The sequence below is a fragment of the Diadema antillarum genome, unplaced genomic scaffold (assembly GCF_040938485.1).
Source record: "Diadema antillarum isolate AM-2024a unplaced genomic scaffold, OU_Dant_1.0 seq00000407_RagTag, whole genome shotgun sequence".
NCBI lineage: Eukaryota > Metazoa > Echinodermata > Echinoidea > Diadematoida > Diadematidae > Diadema > Diadema antillarum.
Genome location: NW_027271395.1, coordinates 55,046 through 68,914, shown reverse-complemented (window position 1 = coordinate 68,914; position 13,869 = coordinate 55,046). Strand labels below are relative to the sequence as shown.

Genomic DNA, 13,869 nt, shown 5'->3' with positions numbered 1-13,869 from the left:
TTTCATTTTAACAGTACCTCTTAACGTATATTTTCAACTAATTGTTACACTCTTTGTCATTATTTGTAGGCCTGTTTTTACCCAACATGTATGAATGCAACATCATTCTGTGTACTGGAACTTTCAATGATAGTACTTATTTATCGTATTCCTGTAACACTCGCCCTCTGTCACCCCCTCCCCCTATGTCAGTTTTTATCATTAGCCTCTCACAGGGGAGAGAGAGAGGGTAATAGGCTCGATTAAAAAAAAAGAGTCACAATCAGAAGTAGAGGACATGGAATAACAGAACGCTTGGCATTTCCCAGTGTCCTCCCAATCGATGCTGGAGTGAAAGTGTTAAAGGTATAGTGGTAGGCCTATAATGGTACATATTGGTGGAGATGAGAATTGGGCTTTTAACTTTTTGCGGGATATCAAGAAACCACTTGTGAAATAGTACAAAGCGTACCATTCTAAGAGAATTCAAAGTTTATTTGCTGAAAATCGTTTTTCGAATGGCTGAGATATACAAAAACAAAGTAAAACAAAGCGTTTGTAAGAAAAGGTGGGTCCCATCTTTTATTAGGATTGCTCTGTTTGGGGTATCTCAGCCATTTCAAAACCAATTTTCATCAAATAAACGTTTAATTCCTCTTGGAATTACATACTCTCTCATATTTCATAAGAGGTTTCTCGTTATTTCACCCAAAATGTTGGAGACCTGGAGTTATGTTTCAACCAAAACTATACGATCTCTTAGGGGCAGAATCCCCTCCAGGTAATGGCTCGAGGACCTGACGAGCAGAACCATTCGTTGACAAGCTGTTGGTACAGTACAGGGTTCCTACTCATTCGGTTACTTTTCATAAAATGCCTTGAGAAGTTAATGCTGGTCCCCTCACTGATAAAGTTGAATTATTAGTTGTAATAGTAACGGTATTTTTTTTTCAGCCATGAGCAGTGTGTCGCCATGTTGACAGTATATCTTTTTAAATTTTTTTTTCTCTTTTCTCGTTTTTTTAAAAATGCAATTCCAGTATTGATTGGGCTGGTACCTTCACTGATTGATCATTTGTTTCGAGATTTGCCACATGTGACCACCGTAATATTTTTTAATGTCATGTCTTTATATTCATTGTGTTTACAGAACACTGAAATAATCTATTGTTATGATTATGATTGTAAACATGTGCAATTCAGCCTTTGGCTGCCAGACAAGATTCTTAGTAAAAACCTGTTCAATTCATTTCAATTCAATTCAATTTAATCAATGATAGATATTCATCTGGGAACATGCATTCTAAAAGTTGTAAGGGGAAACTTCTAGCACTATGCACAGTGCCATGGCCATGAGATCATTAGAATGACCGTGTTTTATTATGTCACCTCTTAGGTATGTCAACACAATTTCAGGTTGGTAACATGCTGTTGAGCTCTACATTCCATAGAGGGACGATAATGATTACGATCCCTGTTACGTCTTCTGTCTCACATCGCAGGCTGTCCGGTACCAGAAGTTCCAGAGGGCGTCAGTTATTGGGGGAATCCAACGGATGGGTTCTTCGAGCATGACGAAAGAGTTGACCTAGAATGTGATAATGACAAGACTCCCATTGGCCCACAGTACTCCTACTGCAATTCTACTAACCAATGGGAACCGGATCCAATGCTCCTACAATGCTATGGTGCGTATATGATGATGGAATTTGATCATGGGCCGCATGGGTCCCCACGATACACGATTGAATGAAAGCATGAGATAGTACCTGCATACAGTTACACGCCATCATAAAATCATGCCGGCATCCTGATGCACAAAACTAGATTTTAAAAGGGAATTTATAACGTTCTCACAAAAAGAGCTGGTTGCTCTAGGGCCGCAGACTTATTAACCTCACTGCAGAATTTTCCAAAGCGGTATGTGTTATGTGTCGTAAACAAAATATCAGATTATACATTGGACGAAAAATGTAATCATTACTTTTTTAAAAAAAATCCAATCTCATTCGTTTAACAATTAAAAGGGTTGCGTCTAGGTGTATCATCATCAGATTCTGTATAATCTTATTCTGTTCACCATTAGACAAGTGCCAAATCCCCTCCTTTGATGACGCTCGCCTTGTTCACAAATCCACCATGACGGGTGAGTCCATGCATTCCACCTACAACCACCGTGACACGGTCGAATTCCTGTGCGAAGCGGATCTATACCTGCACGGCCCCCAGAGCGCCACCTGCTCATCAGGGGCCTGGTCCTTCAACATCGGTGGACCTCGGCTTGCCTGCAGAGGTTATAGGTCTCACACTGTCCTGCTAGCTATTTCCCTAATTGGTTACATGCGTTGAAAACAAAGCAACCTACAATGATTAAAATTAGCAATACACAATAAACAGTAGAATGAAAGCATCAATGTTATTTACAGACTCTGGTGTGAGAAGTGCAACGGCACGGGTTACGACTAGCTTGTACAAGTGCTCTCATCCTTTTGTTGCCCGACATTCTCAAAACGAAAATCGACAAAATGCCAACATCACAACTTTCATTTAATGTGTATGGGCCTAGACACAACGACGATGTTTGTTTGTTAAGAAGCATCAGTAGATATGAAAATCTCAGAAACTCGAGGCATCGAGAAGGCTACCCGACATCTTCTGAATCCATACGCCAGGTCCCGATAGTATTTGCCATGTCGAAGGAATCAACTTATTAAAATAATTTTTGGTTAGTAAGGGATGGACGGTATCCAAATCTCTCGCTGAATGTCGTTCACGCTACTTAACATACATACATTATTCATTATCATGTACCTTGCAGCTAACTGCACGGGACCAGTGAACACGGACGTGGTGGACGAATTGTTTCACCACGGCGAGGTACACATCTTCCATTGCGCCCAAACTCCAGGGATGGTCAGACTTGGTGGTCCCAAAGCATTCTGCGATGATGGGGTGTGGAAACCCAACGTTCGTTGTGCTTGTAAGCAGTTCATCACCAGAACTATCCCTCCGCGTCTTCCGTTGTATATTCCTCCTTATTTTGAACATACACTGTATAACTATGATGCATATTTCTATCTGTTTCTGTCTGACTGCCTTGTCACCCATGCATTATAATAATGTTCGTACATTATTGTATACATACAATATACAATTATATGAAGAGTTTTAAGGCAAAAATCGACATTTTCGTCTTTATCAGTTTGAGATATTCGATAGCGAAGATGCTGAAAAGATAAAGATATGACCAAAATGTATATCTGACAATTCTACTTATGTCTCTAAAAAATACTTCCTGTTATCTAACGAGTGCAGCATCTTTGAAAAGATTTTTTCTTCTTTTTCAAAGCTTTGAAATCAACGTTATAACTCTGCTTTTGCATTGAAACTCGTCATTAATGTACCATTAACTTTCTTATATACACACACTCAGGAAGACTAAGAGAGTAATGTGGGTGTAGCGTCTAGTAAATACAGGTGTTCGGTATTACTCTGGCTAATCGTGCAATACGAGAAATCGCTAGTGATAGAATCGTATCGAGGAAGTAGACGAACAAGAAAAAGTAGCCAAAGAAAAGGATTCAGAATAAAATCAGCTGATTATTCTGTTAAAATACATTTATTCTAAAAAACAACGTTATTAGGTCTTTACATAAAAAAAGAAAATATATGTCCCTTTTGTGTGGACAGATCAAATTACTTTTCATAATGTTCGGAGCTGTTAAATGAAATATAGTCAACACTATTTCCACCTTGGATGAATACGAGATCATGCACTCAGACGCAATTTGATTACCAACAGACCAGTGCACTTCGCTCTGGTTAATGATAGGACCTACTCCCGTCGAATGTAACACCCATGAATAATCTAATTTGCATGTTCTTTTTATCTCACGCAGTGAACACCGAACTGTGAAGAACCATGTACCTGACATACGTGTACAGGGAACAGAGAACGGACAGTGACGTATCCATCGTTTATACAAAGCATCAGTTTTGTATGTTGCGTTTTCATAGTTAGAAATCACTCAGAAACATTATTCCTATTTAACCCATACTACTGATATTTCATCAGTGGTTAAAATCAAACACTTAGTATTGCTGATGGCAGTTTCCGCCTCCTGCAGTCATTGGCAGTCACTTAAACTCATCTCGGGGAAGCTGTAAAATCGAGCGCACCTGTACATGTACGCATGATTGTACAAGTAGACGAAGACATCCGAAGCATTCCTAGACTTGTCTGATCCCTTCATTACATTTTAACCAATCACGGAGCTAGAAGAAAGGCAGGCACAACAGCCTAGCTGGATATTTTTCTTTTCACTGGAAAAGTACTCGCCATGATCATTGACCAATGTCTTCTTTTACGTGTTCCGATCTTCGATATTGATCGAAGGTTGTTATTAACATTGACCCGAACTACATGGAGATGAATGCGGTAGCACATACGGAGACTAATCAACGGAAGAGCTCCAACTGGGTTTCAGCAGTTTCTTCGTGTTTCGCGGGGAGGTATAGCGCCCATGCATTTTTACAATTTTCTTTAGACACATGTAGAAACGTGTAGGAGATCTAAAAAAAAAAACCAAGTTGATTCACAAGAATGTTCCATGTTCGCGATATCATAGATAATGAAGTAGTTTTAAAAATACAACATGATAATTTTCAATTGAAGTAAAAGAAAATAATTTCGAGTTTAGAAAATACATATCAATCAGTATCCTTGATGACCAGATAATTATTTGGTCACACATTTAGTATTAGCTTCCATAAAAAGTCTGCAAAAGAGATTGTAAGATGGATGTTAAAGGAAAACTCAAGCTGTTGCATCAAATTACTTGGAATTTAAGGACGAGATTTTGGAGTTTTCTTCCACAATAAAAGCCGCTGAAAAGCATGCAGAATAAATGTAAAAGGAAGATATTAGCTGAGGTGATTAGTTTAGTCAAATTATTTGAAATTTGAGAATAAGATTATAAGCTCTGAAGTAGATTCGTGAAGAAATGATATGGTTGCTGAATTATCAACAGCAGCTTTGAAGATGATAAGACTCTGTCTATAAACCAATGGCTTTTGGGCAATAATATCCGTACGTTAATGGTATTGTTACAGATTACACTACTGGGGAAAACATACCTGAGAAAGTGTCTTTATTCTTAGACATAGAGCTCTTGTTGCGAAAGTGTATTTCAATGGATTGTTGTTTAGATTTAACACTTTATGTGTATCTATAAAGACAAGAAAGACCTTTGCTTTGCTAAATACAAATTTTTTCCGATGTCATAAATTAGAATATTTAATGTTCGTCTTTCCCAGTGAAAACAGAAGCGAGAATCATTCCCCTGAGTTTTCCTTCGTGATATATATATATATATATATATATATAAACATGTATATTGTATATATACATAGGTATATATGTTCATCTTGGAATTTTCCACGTGCTGGACTTCGAATGTTATAATAATAAGAAGAATGAAATACTAAGCTGACGAAGGGCCTAGGCGGGTTGAAAATTTTGTGAATAAAAACTTTCTTTTTGGATCTACACACGGCGTATTTGAGACTCATTCTTCATTTAGTTATTACATAATAAAAAAGTTACTATATATTTATAACATGTATGACGTACTGTTTATATGCTGCATATAGTTTATGTGTACATGTATATAAATAGAAACAAGTGATTTACACTGTGCACTAAATACTTTTGTGTAAATTTTTGATGCAGATATGTAAGATTTTATGTACAATACACACAAACACAAACACACACACGCGCGCAAACACACAAATGTGACAATTGATGACAAAGGATATCGCGGCCGGGAAGCAAGATTTATAAAATTTGTCTTCCTAAGCCTTCTTTATGTACACATGCAAAGAATAATAAAGAAAATAAAGTTAATAATACCTTGCCTTCTTTGAAATCAATGTTTGGCATTGAAAAGGTAAATATGTAGCCCACTGGAAGTTTCTCGTATAGCAGTGCTTCCTTTTAAGTTTAGTCCAATTGAGTGATTCGTATATATTTAGCACTCACTCAACACAATGAAATTCACTGGAGTAACCCCATTAGAAAAAAAAAAGCAAATGTGTGTTTTTTCATCTCATCGAGACAGCATTTTCCCAGCCCCTTTAAACAAAATGAAATGAAATTGATATTCGTATATAAGATATGACATATATATATTATTATATATATATATATATATATATATATATATATATATATATACTAGGTATCATGAGAGAAGAAAAAAATCTCTCTTTTGATCCTTAATAGTTCAAAAACTATTCATCAGATAACACTGACATTGATATGAACAAGAGCTGAATAGTGTACAATTTTTGTTGGAGGTAATTTGGAAAGTAAAGCACAAATCAGTTTTATCAAATCAAAGATTTACTTTTCGGTTATGTTTTAGATTTTGCTCTATTTTCAACCCTTTGTACAAAACTTTAATTTTCAGAAGGGTTAATTGGTGTGAATGGAAGTGTGTGATTAACACCCAGACAATTGTCCTGAACAGCAAACAGTGACCAGGGTTTGAATGCTCTATTACATATTCATGAGAAGTTGCACTTTCATAGGTGTCTTTATTCATTATGAATATAGGGTATGCAAGCACATGCAAACATGCGCTTGCTTTTTCATGTGCATGCATTTTATGCTTTACCATAAATTCAGACTACCACTGCCCATGGCAATCCATCATAAATTATTAATAAAGTACGCATGTGCCTTGGAGCAAGAGCTAGACCAAAAGCCTGGTCAGGAGTGCTCTGAAAAAGTGTTATTCATGTATTAATTATTGTTCAGGGTCATTGTAAGCACAAACTCACATACACTTCATTGGTCCTGTGACAAGTTCAAGATTGTATACAGATGGTTCAAATTTGACCAAAATCTAGAACTTAGCTTTAGAGTTAATCATGGATTTAATGAAGGTGATTCATGCTCTTATATTCAAATCATCTCCAACTAAATTGAACACTATTCATGCTTTTCAACTATTACTCATATCAATGACAGTGTTATCTGATGTATAGTTTTCGAACTATTAAGGATCAAAAGTGGAAAATGTTTTATTTTTGTAACAGGTTGTATATAACGGCATATATATATATATATATATATGTATATAGATATGTGTGTGTGTGTGTGTGTGTACTATTAATGTGCCGCTTGTTTTCGTCGGCTGCGTTTATCAACTTTCGATAGCCCTTTTGATAGCCCTTTCCATAGCCCTTTCGAGAGCTCTTTCCAAAGCCCTGACTGCCTGTACTATTAATGTGCCGCTTGTTTTCTAAGAAGGAACGGCGAAAAGCAATTACCATCATAATAGTCCATGGGCCAGGCCAGATATTGGTACCATCTGAGGTGGCAAAACCTTTTTGGTGTCATTTTGTTTGTCGGGCATAGATATGCTTATCAAGCTATGATAGCATTTCCAAATGAGTAGCTTAGTCATGGTAAATGAATTTTTAACCAATTTGGTCTCGTTGTTATATCCCTATACTTCTGAATCGAAACTAACCGCCATACAAAGAAGAGCACTGTCTTCTGTATGTTCCATAGAGCTGTAAAATGCAGCTCTATGGTATGTTCACAGGTGTTCTGTTGTAAACGCGGTGCGCTTAGTCTTTATTCAAGGCAGCGAAGGGAATATCCAAAGGTTATGACGTCCACAGCGCTTAGTCTTTATTCTAGACGGCGAAGGGAATGTCCAAAGCGTATGATACAGTGTATATCCTTTTATCTAAAAACAACAACAACAAAAGCAATTCCTCGTGAATTTTACGGTATCTTTCAATTATTTATCATTTTCCGGCGAAAACGCTACGGTGAAAACGCTGATACCACGCCAATGTCGCTTTATTTCCCTCTGTCACATGGGTTAAACCAGAGTCGGATATAATCACACATGCCACTTACTGATCTAGTATCTCAACCAATCTGTGGTGTTTATTCGAACACAACAACCCTCGGGACTTCACAACTTCAAAATATCGTTAACGTATATCTCATCAACTGAGTTGCACATTCGTGTACACGAATTTTGATACTCAAATCCATACACAAGTACCTTATGGGATATCTCAGGTTCCTGATATGAACCTGCCGTGATATCTTTACATCAATAACCACTCCGTCGCCCTTACTACTGTTACAACTGTTGCAGTACGTTGTTACGCCACTTCTGCAACTCACTTTTCACTTAGGGCGAGTATGGGACCTAGCTAACTAACATGGGCTAGTATACTCATGTTTTACACGATTCGATAACACTTGTAACACTTCCTCAAAAAAGAAGGGGGGTAGAAATTATAATTGTAACTATACACACGGCCGGTAGTCGTTACTCCATTAACATCTATATACCACCCCCACTTATATGGTCCTAGTGGTACACATGAAGCGACTAAATATCCTCCTACTGATATATCATTACGTGTTTAACTTCTAAGTTATTTATGTTATCGAACAACAAAAATATATATATATTCTCTCAACCTTCTCCAAATGCTACGAAAAGAGCATCACAATGGAGCATCAAATGCTCGAGCTCACTATACACGGTTCCTCAAACAAACTTCCAGGTACATCACTCACAATTCGCCATAGGAAGGCGTGCACGTGAAAGGGACATAAACTCACCAAGCTCTTGCTGAGCTAATAATCATTCGGGCTTCTTATCCCTTTATCTTGTCAGTCATGCACGCACACACAAAAAAAGAACACCTCACGGTCGCACCATATATGATGAAAAAAAAATATATTGTTGACGTGTATCATAGGCACTAATGAACATCTCACTCCTCTCCAAATTGCAACGTGATGAGCCAACTCAAATATAATCGGGCGTATAACATCGCCAGTTAACTTGTTTGGCCACTGTTCCTAGTACCGTACATGAAATATCCAGTGTTCAATTGTCAGTGTACATCACCAATGTTGCTGGACGCAAAAAAGCATACAGAAGTGTCGACAGGCGGATTGAAGAGCGTAATTTTGCCAACGTTCAGCACATCCAGTGAACTGGTTTTCCACTGGCCGGTATCGTAGTTGACAGCAACCTTCACCGCATCTGGAATGGCATTGCCGACTTTGGGGCGAAGTCCCGAAACCCAGTTGCCATCTAAATTATCAAAGCAGTGTTACGAAACCTTACATACTACGGGCATCTGACTTTTTTGTACATAAATCTTGATGCTTAAATACTCAATTTCGTATAATAGCACGGTGTAACATGTACTCTAAACAGTACACATCAATGTATCAGTCTTATTCATACCTAACTTCAATAATATCATGTTGTTATAACACTGTTTTCACCATCACGTTAGTGATATTCAATATCACACGGCATACATGACAAATAATGCGTTTCATGTCACATCATTATTGTTCCTGTATAAAAAAACAAAGAAATACACAAATAACCGAGAGTACTTACTGCTGATTGTATGGATAGTATTCTTCTCCGTGGAGAGGAAAAAGAACCCTGGCTTCAAGTGGTCCAGACTGGCTTAAAAGGATTAATAACTGGCGAGGTTCTGCTACGACTCCTCCTTCGACCACATCCCTGCTCAGTCTGTCACACACTTAAAATATTCTTACCCTATCATGTACAAAACTACACAATGTACTACATAGAAACCCTGGACGGCTCGCCCGCGGAATCTGGCACCTGTGGAAATTCCACCCTTTTGTCGCATCGCTTTTGTCTCATCGCATTCCCCACACAGCTTTCTGCAGTGGGTTATAAAAAAACACACTCGTCATTTTGTTACAACACAAATCGCGCTTCATCACATTTCAACGCACTTATACTACACCAGCAATGGCAACTGTTCCTACTCTATTCACTGGTATATATTCTAATAAAATAGAAACAAAAAACCAAATACATTTCTCCTGTGACATTTTACTCCCCCTTCAAGAAATGTATTTACACTTCCACTTTTTGTTTTCTTTTCACTGACTACATGCGGCTCAGGAGATCTGCTCCGACATTGTCGGTACCCTTGATCGCCTCCATCTTAAACCTATATGGTTGTAGGGCAAGCGCCCATCGCATGATTCGTCCATTGATCACCTTTGCACTTTGCATGTACGTGAGAGGGTGATGATCAGTTTCTAGCACGAACTCCTTGCCGTAGAGATATGGTTCAAGTTTTCTAACGGCCCACACAATCGCTAGACATTCGCGCTCGATGGTCGAATAGTTTCTCTCCCTTGGTAGGAGTTTCCTGCTAATGTAGGCTACTGGGAACTTCGTATCCCCGTGGGCTTGGAGTAGGACCGCGCCCACACCGATCTCTGAGGCGTCTGTTCTCAACACAAACGGAAGGCTTAGGTCAGGCAGGTGGAGGATAGGTGCATTGTCAAGTTTGTTTTTGAGAGTGTTGAACGCAACCTCCTGAGGGACCCCCCATTCCAGTTTGTTTGGTTCCGCCTTTTTTGTTTTGTCTGTGAGGGGTGCCGCGATGGCTGCATAATTCGGGATGAACTTACGGTAGTAGTTCGTCATTCCCAACAAAGATCTGAGTTGTTTCTTGGTCTCTGGTCGACTTACCTTCATGATCGACTCCACCTTTCCTGGTCGAGGTGAGACGTGGCCGAGTCCAACCACGTGACCGAGGAACTCGACCTGAGAATGACCTACTGAACACTTACTTGGCCTTGCGGTGAGGTTCGCGTCCCTCAGCCTCTGGAACAGTAGGCCCAGGGTGTCGAGGTGCTGTTCCCATGTGTCCGAATGTACAAGGATGTCATCAATGTAGTTGACAACTCCCTTCAGTCCACTGAGAAGGGTTCTCATCAGCCGGCTGAAGGTGGCCGGCGCGTTCACTAGGCCGAACGGCATTACCTTAAAATGATACAAACCATCAGGTGTTATGAATGCTGTTAGCTCTTTAGATTTCTCAGACATTGGGACCTGCCAGTAACCTTTGCTAAGGTCGATTTTGGTGAAGAATTTGTCGGATGCTAGCCTAGTGAACAGCTCTTCTTGATCTGGTATTGGCTCTGAGTCGAACTTAGTCACCTTGTTAAGTCGTCGGAAATCCACACAGAAGCGGTTGCTTCCGTCTGGTTTTTTCACCAAAACAATAGGCGAGGCGGTCGGACTATTTGAACGTTCAATAACCCCTAGTGACAGCATTGTCCTCACCTCTTCTTGAACCGTCTCTCTTAGGGCATGGGGAATTGGATAGGGTTTTGATCTTGGGATCTCCTTTACGGTGAGTTCGATGCCATGTTCACCAAGGGAGGTATGGCCAGGAATATCAGTGAAAATATCCTCATACTTTCCCATGAGTTCACCTACCTGTGCTTGTTGACTCGGGGTCAGGTCGTTGTTTACGTCCACATCACCCAGTGATTCTTTGGCCTCCATTGGGTAGGGCTGGAGTAGGGATGAGTTTGACATCTCCGGAAGGAGGTTGGGGCTGGTCATCTTGTTGTCATCTGGTTCAAGAACCGCTGTGCACGCTACGTCAGCTGAGGGATCTGAAATGAGAAGGGAACTTTCTCTCTCGTTATACTTCTTGAGCAGGTTGATATGGAACACTTTTGACTTGCCCTTTACATCTATTCGATAGTCTGTGTCACTCACCTTGGCTGTTACCGCAAACGGACCCTTCCACTGGAGGAGCAACTTGTTCCTGTCCGTGGGGAGAAGAAGGAGGACTAAGTCCCCCACTTCCAGCTGTCTCTGTCGAGACTTTCTGTCGTAGTAGCGTTTATACCTAGATGCTGACCTTTGAAGTTGATCTCGGGCTGCATGACATGTCTCTTCGAGTCTGTTTCGCAGGTCGAACATGTATTGGCATGTTGTTTTGGTCTCACCTGTCTCTATGTTCCCCGTCCAGAGTTCTCGAAGGATGGTCATTGGGCCCCTCACCTTCCTACCATATAAGAGTTCAAAGGGAGAGAAGCCTAAGCTATCCTGAGGTGATTCTCTAATGGCAAAGAGGAGTGGCTCAACATATCTATCCCAGTCAACGGGTCGTTCTGAACACATACGCTTGAGCATCTGTTTTAGGGTTCCATTAAACCGCTCCACTAGGCCGTTTGCGGCGGGATGGTAGGGTGAAGTGGTAATTTGCCTTACAGACAGGAGATTACTTACCTGCTTCATTACCTCAGAGGTAAACTGCGAACCCTGATCTGTTAGCATCTCTTTAGGAATCCCTACTCTAGTGAAAACACTGACAAGGGCCTCAGCAACTCTTTCTGTTTCTATGCTAGGCAGTGGAATGGCCTCGGGGTATCGCGTCGCATAGTCAATGATGGTGAGTATATACCTATTCTTGCGCTCAGTCATCGGGTGTATTGGGCCCACGATATCGACAGCAATGCGCTCAAAGGGTACTTCAATGAGGGGCATTCTTCCTAGAGGGGCTTTTGGAACCCTACCCTTGTGAAGTGTGCGTTGACAAACATCGCATGACCTACAATATCGCGAAACATCTCCAGTAATTCCTGGCCAGAAGAAGTTCGAGAGTATTTTGTCTAGGGTCTTCTTTGCGCCTTGGTGTCCTCCAAGCAGGGTTTCATGAGCCGCTCTCATGACTTGGGCACGATAGGGCTTTGGGACTACGACTTGTGTGAAAAGAGTATCTGACTCGACTTTGGGTGAATGAAATTTTCTGTACAGGATGCCATTTTCATAGAAGAAAGATGATACTGCACAGTGGTCACTCACCTTTTCTGTTTGTGATTTCCCTAATTCCCTGAGCTTTCGAAGACTGTCATCATCTGCTTGGGCTTGTTTCAACAATGCTGGTGTGACAGTTTCCTCGAGGGGTGCAGGTACCTTCAGCGGACGGAATGGCTTACCCAACTGTTTCTTCTGACCTCTAGTTTCCACGGCTCCAGCCGGGTTGATAGACAAGGTCCAGTTTTGGTCCGGATCGCCTGGTGCTCGTACACCTTCCAGATTGCCTAGGATCAAATCATACAATGGTGTCTTCATGCATAAAGCTTCGATACTGCCAGTGAAATATGGTGTGTCAACATTGATCATAGCTATAGGTAGCTTCCTTATAGTTGTCTGCATCTGCCGCCGACAATCGTGCATACACTTCCAGCGCACTACCAGTTAACAACGCGCTCAGATTTATAGCCCACTCTTCTTGGGGCCACTCTTGGCTCCGCGCGTACCTTTCATAGCGTTGTAAATATGCATCTAGATCGTCTTTCTCTGCGTAGAATGGTGGCAGCTTAGGGGTCCTAGCCTTCGGCCTGTTCACTTCCGGGGTGGAAGTGGATGCATTTGCATTTTCTTGAGTTTCTACAATTTTCAACCTTAACTCGGCAGTTGCCTTTTCAGCTCGTCTTATTTCTAATTGTTCTGCTCGCTCGTCTCTCGCTATGTCTTGTTGTTCTTTGACAAACGCTCTTAATTCAGATCCACTAAATCCTAATTTCTCACCAGTTTCCGCGAGCTTGGTTACATCCATTTTGATACTTTATTCGTTGTTTTGTCCTGGTTTTTTTTTTTTTTAAGTGAAGCCAAGTTACTGTTCCCCCTACTAGAAAAAAAAAAACGACTCTCGGGTTCTATATCACACCCATGCGACAGTAAATGGCATGCTACACTTTTTCCCGGACAAGCCCCCAGTAATTGTCACATGGGTTAAACCAGAGTCGGATATAATCACACATGCCACTTACTGATCTAGTATCTCAACCAATCTGTAGTGTTTATTCGAACACAACAACCCTCGGGACTTCACAACTTCAAAATATCGTTAACGTATATCTCATCAACTGAGTTGCACATTCGTGTACACGAATTTTGATACTCAAATCCATACACAAGTACCTTATGGGATATCTCAGGTTCCTGATATGAACCTGCCGTGATATCTTTACAT

At 40.4% G+C, this 13,869-nt stretch overlaps 2 protein-coding genes across 2 annotated transcripts in view; one reads left to right on the top strand and one right to left on the bottom strand.

The window, feature by feature from the left end:
* LOC139732243 (C4b-binding protein alpha chain-like) overlaps positions 1-3,895 on the top strand; it is a 29,063-nt gene extending 25,168 nt beyond the window's left edge. Inside the window, exons 9-12 of the mRNA XM_071643119.1 lie at positions 1,482-1,667; positions 2,066-2,272; positions 2,798-2,959; positions 3,879-3,895. Coding sequence (XP_071499220.1) covers positions 1,482-1,667; positions 2,066-2,272; positions 2,798-2,959; positions 3,879-3,895 — 572 coding nt within the window. The remainder of the gene's footprint in view (positions 1-1,481; positions 1,668-2,065; positions 2,273-2,797; positions 2,960-3,878) is intronic.
* Positions 3,896-9,968: 6,073 nt separating this feature from the next.
* Positions 9,969-13,452, bottom strand: LOC139732242 (uncharacterized). The gene is made up of 2 exons (XM_071643118.1): positions 13,425-13,452; positions 9,969-12,934 (listed from the first exon to the last, which is right to left on the bottom strand). The coding sequence occupies exons 1-2, from the start codon at positions 13,450-13,452 to the stop codon at positions 9,969-9,971; spliced, it is 2,994 nt and encodes a 997-aa protein (XP_071499219.1).
* Positions 13,453-13,869: the final 417 nt, after the last annotated feature.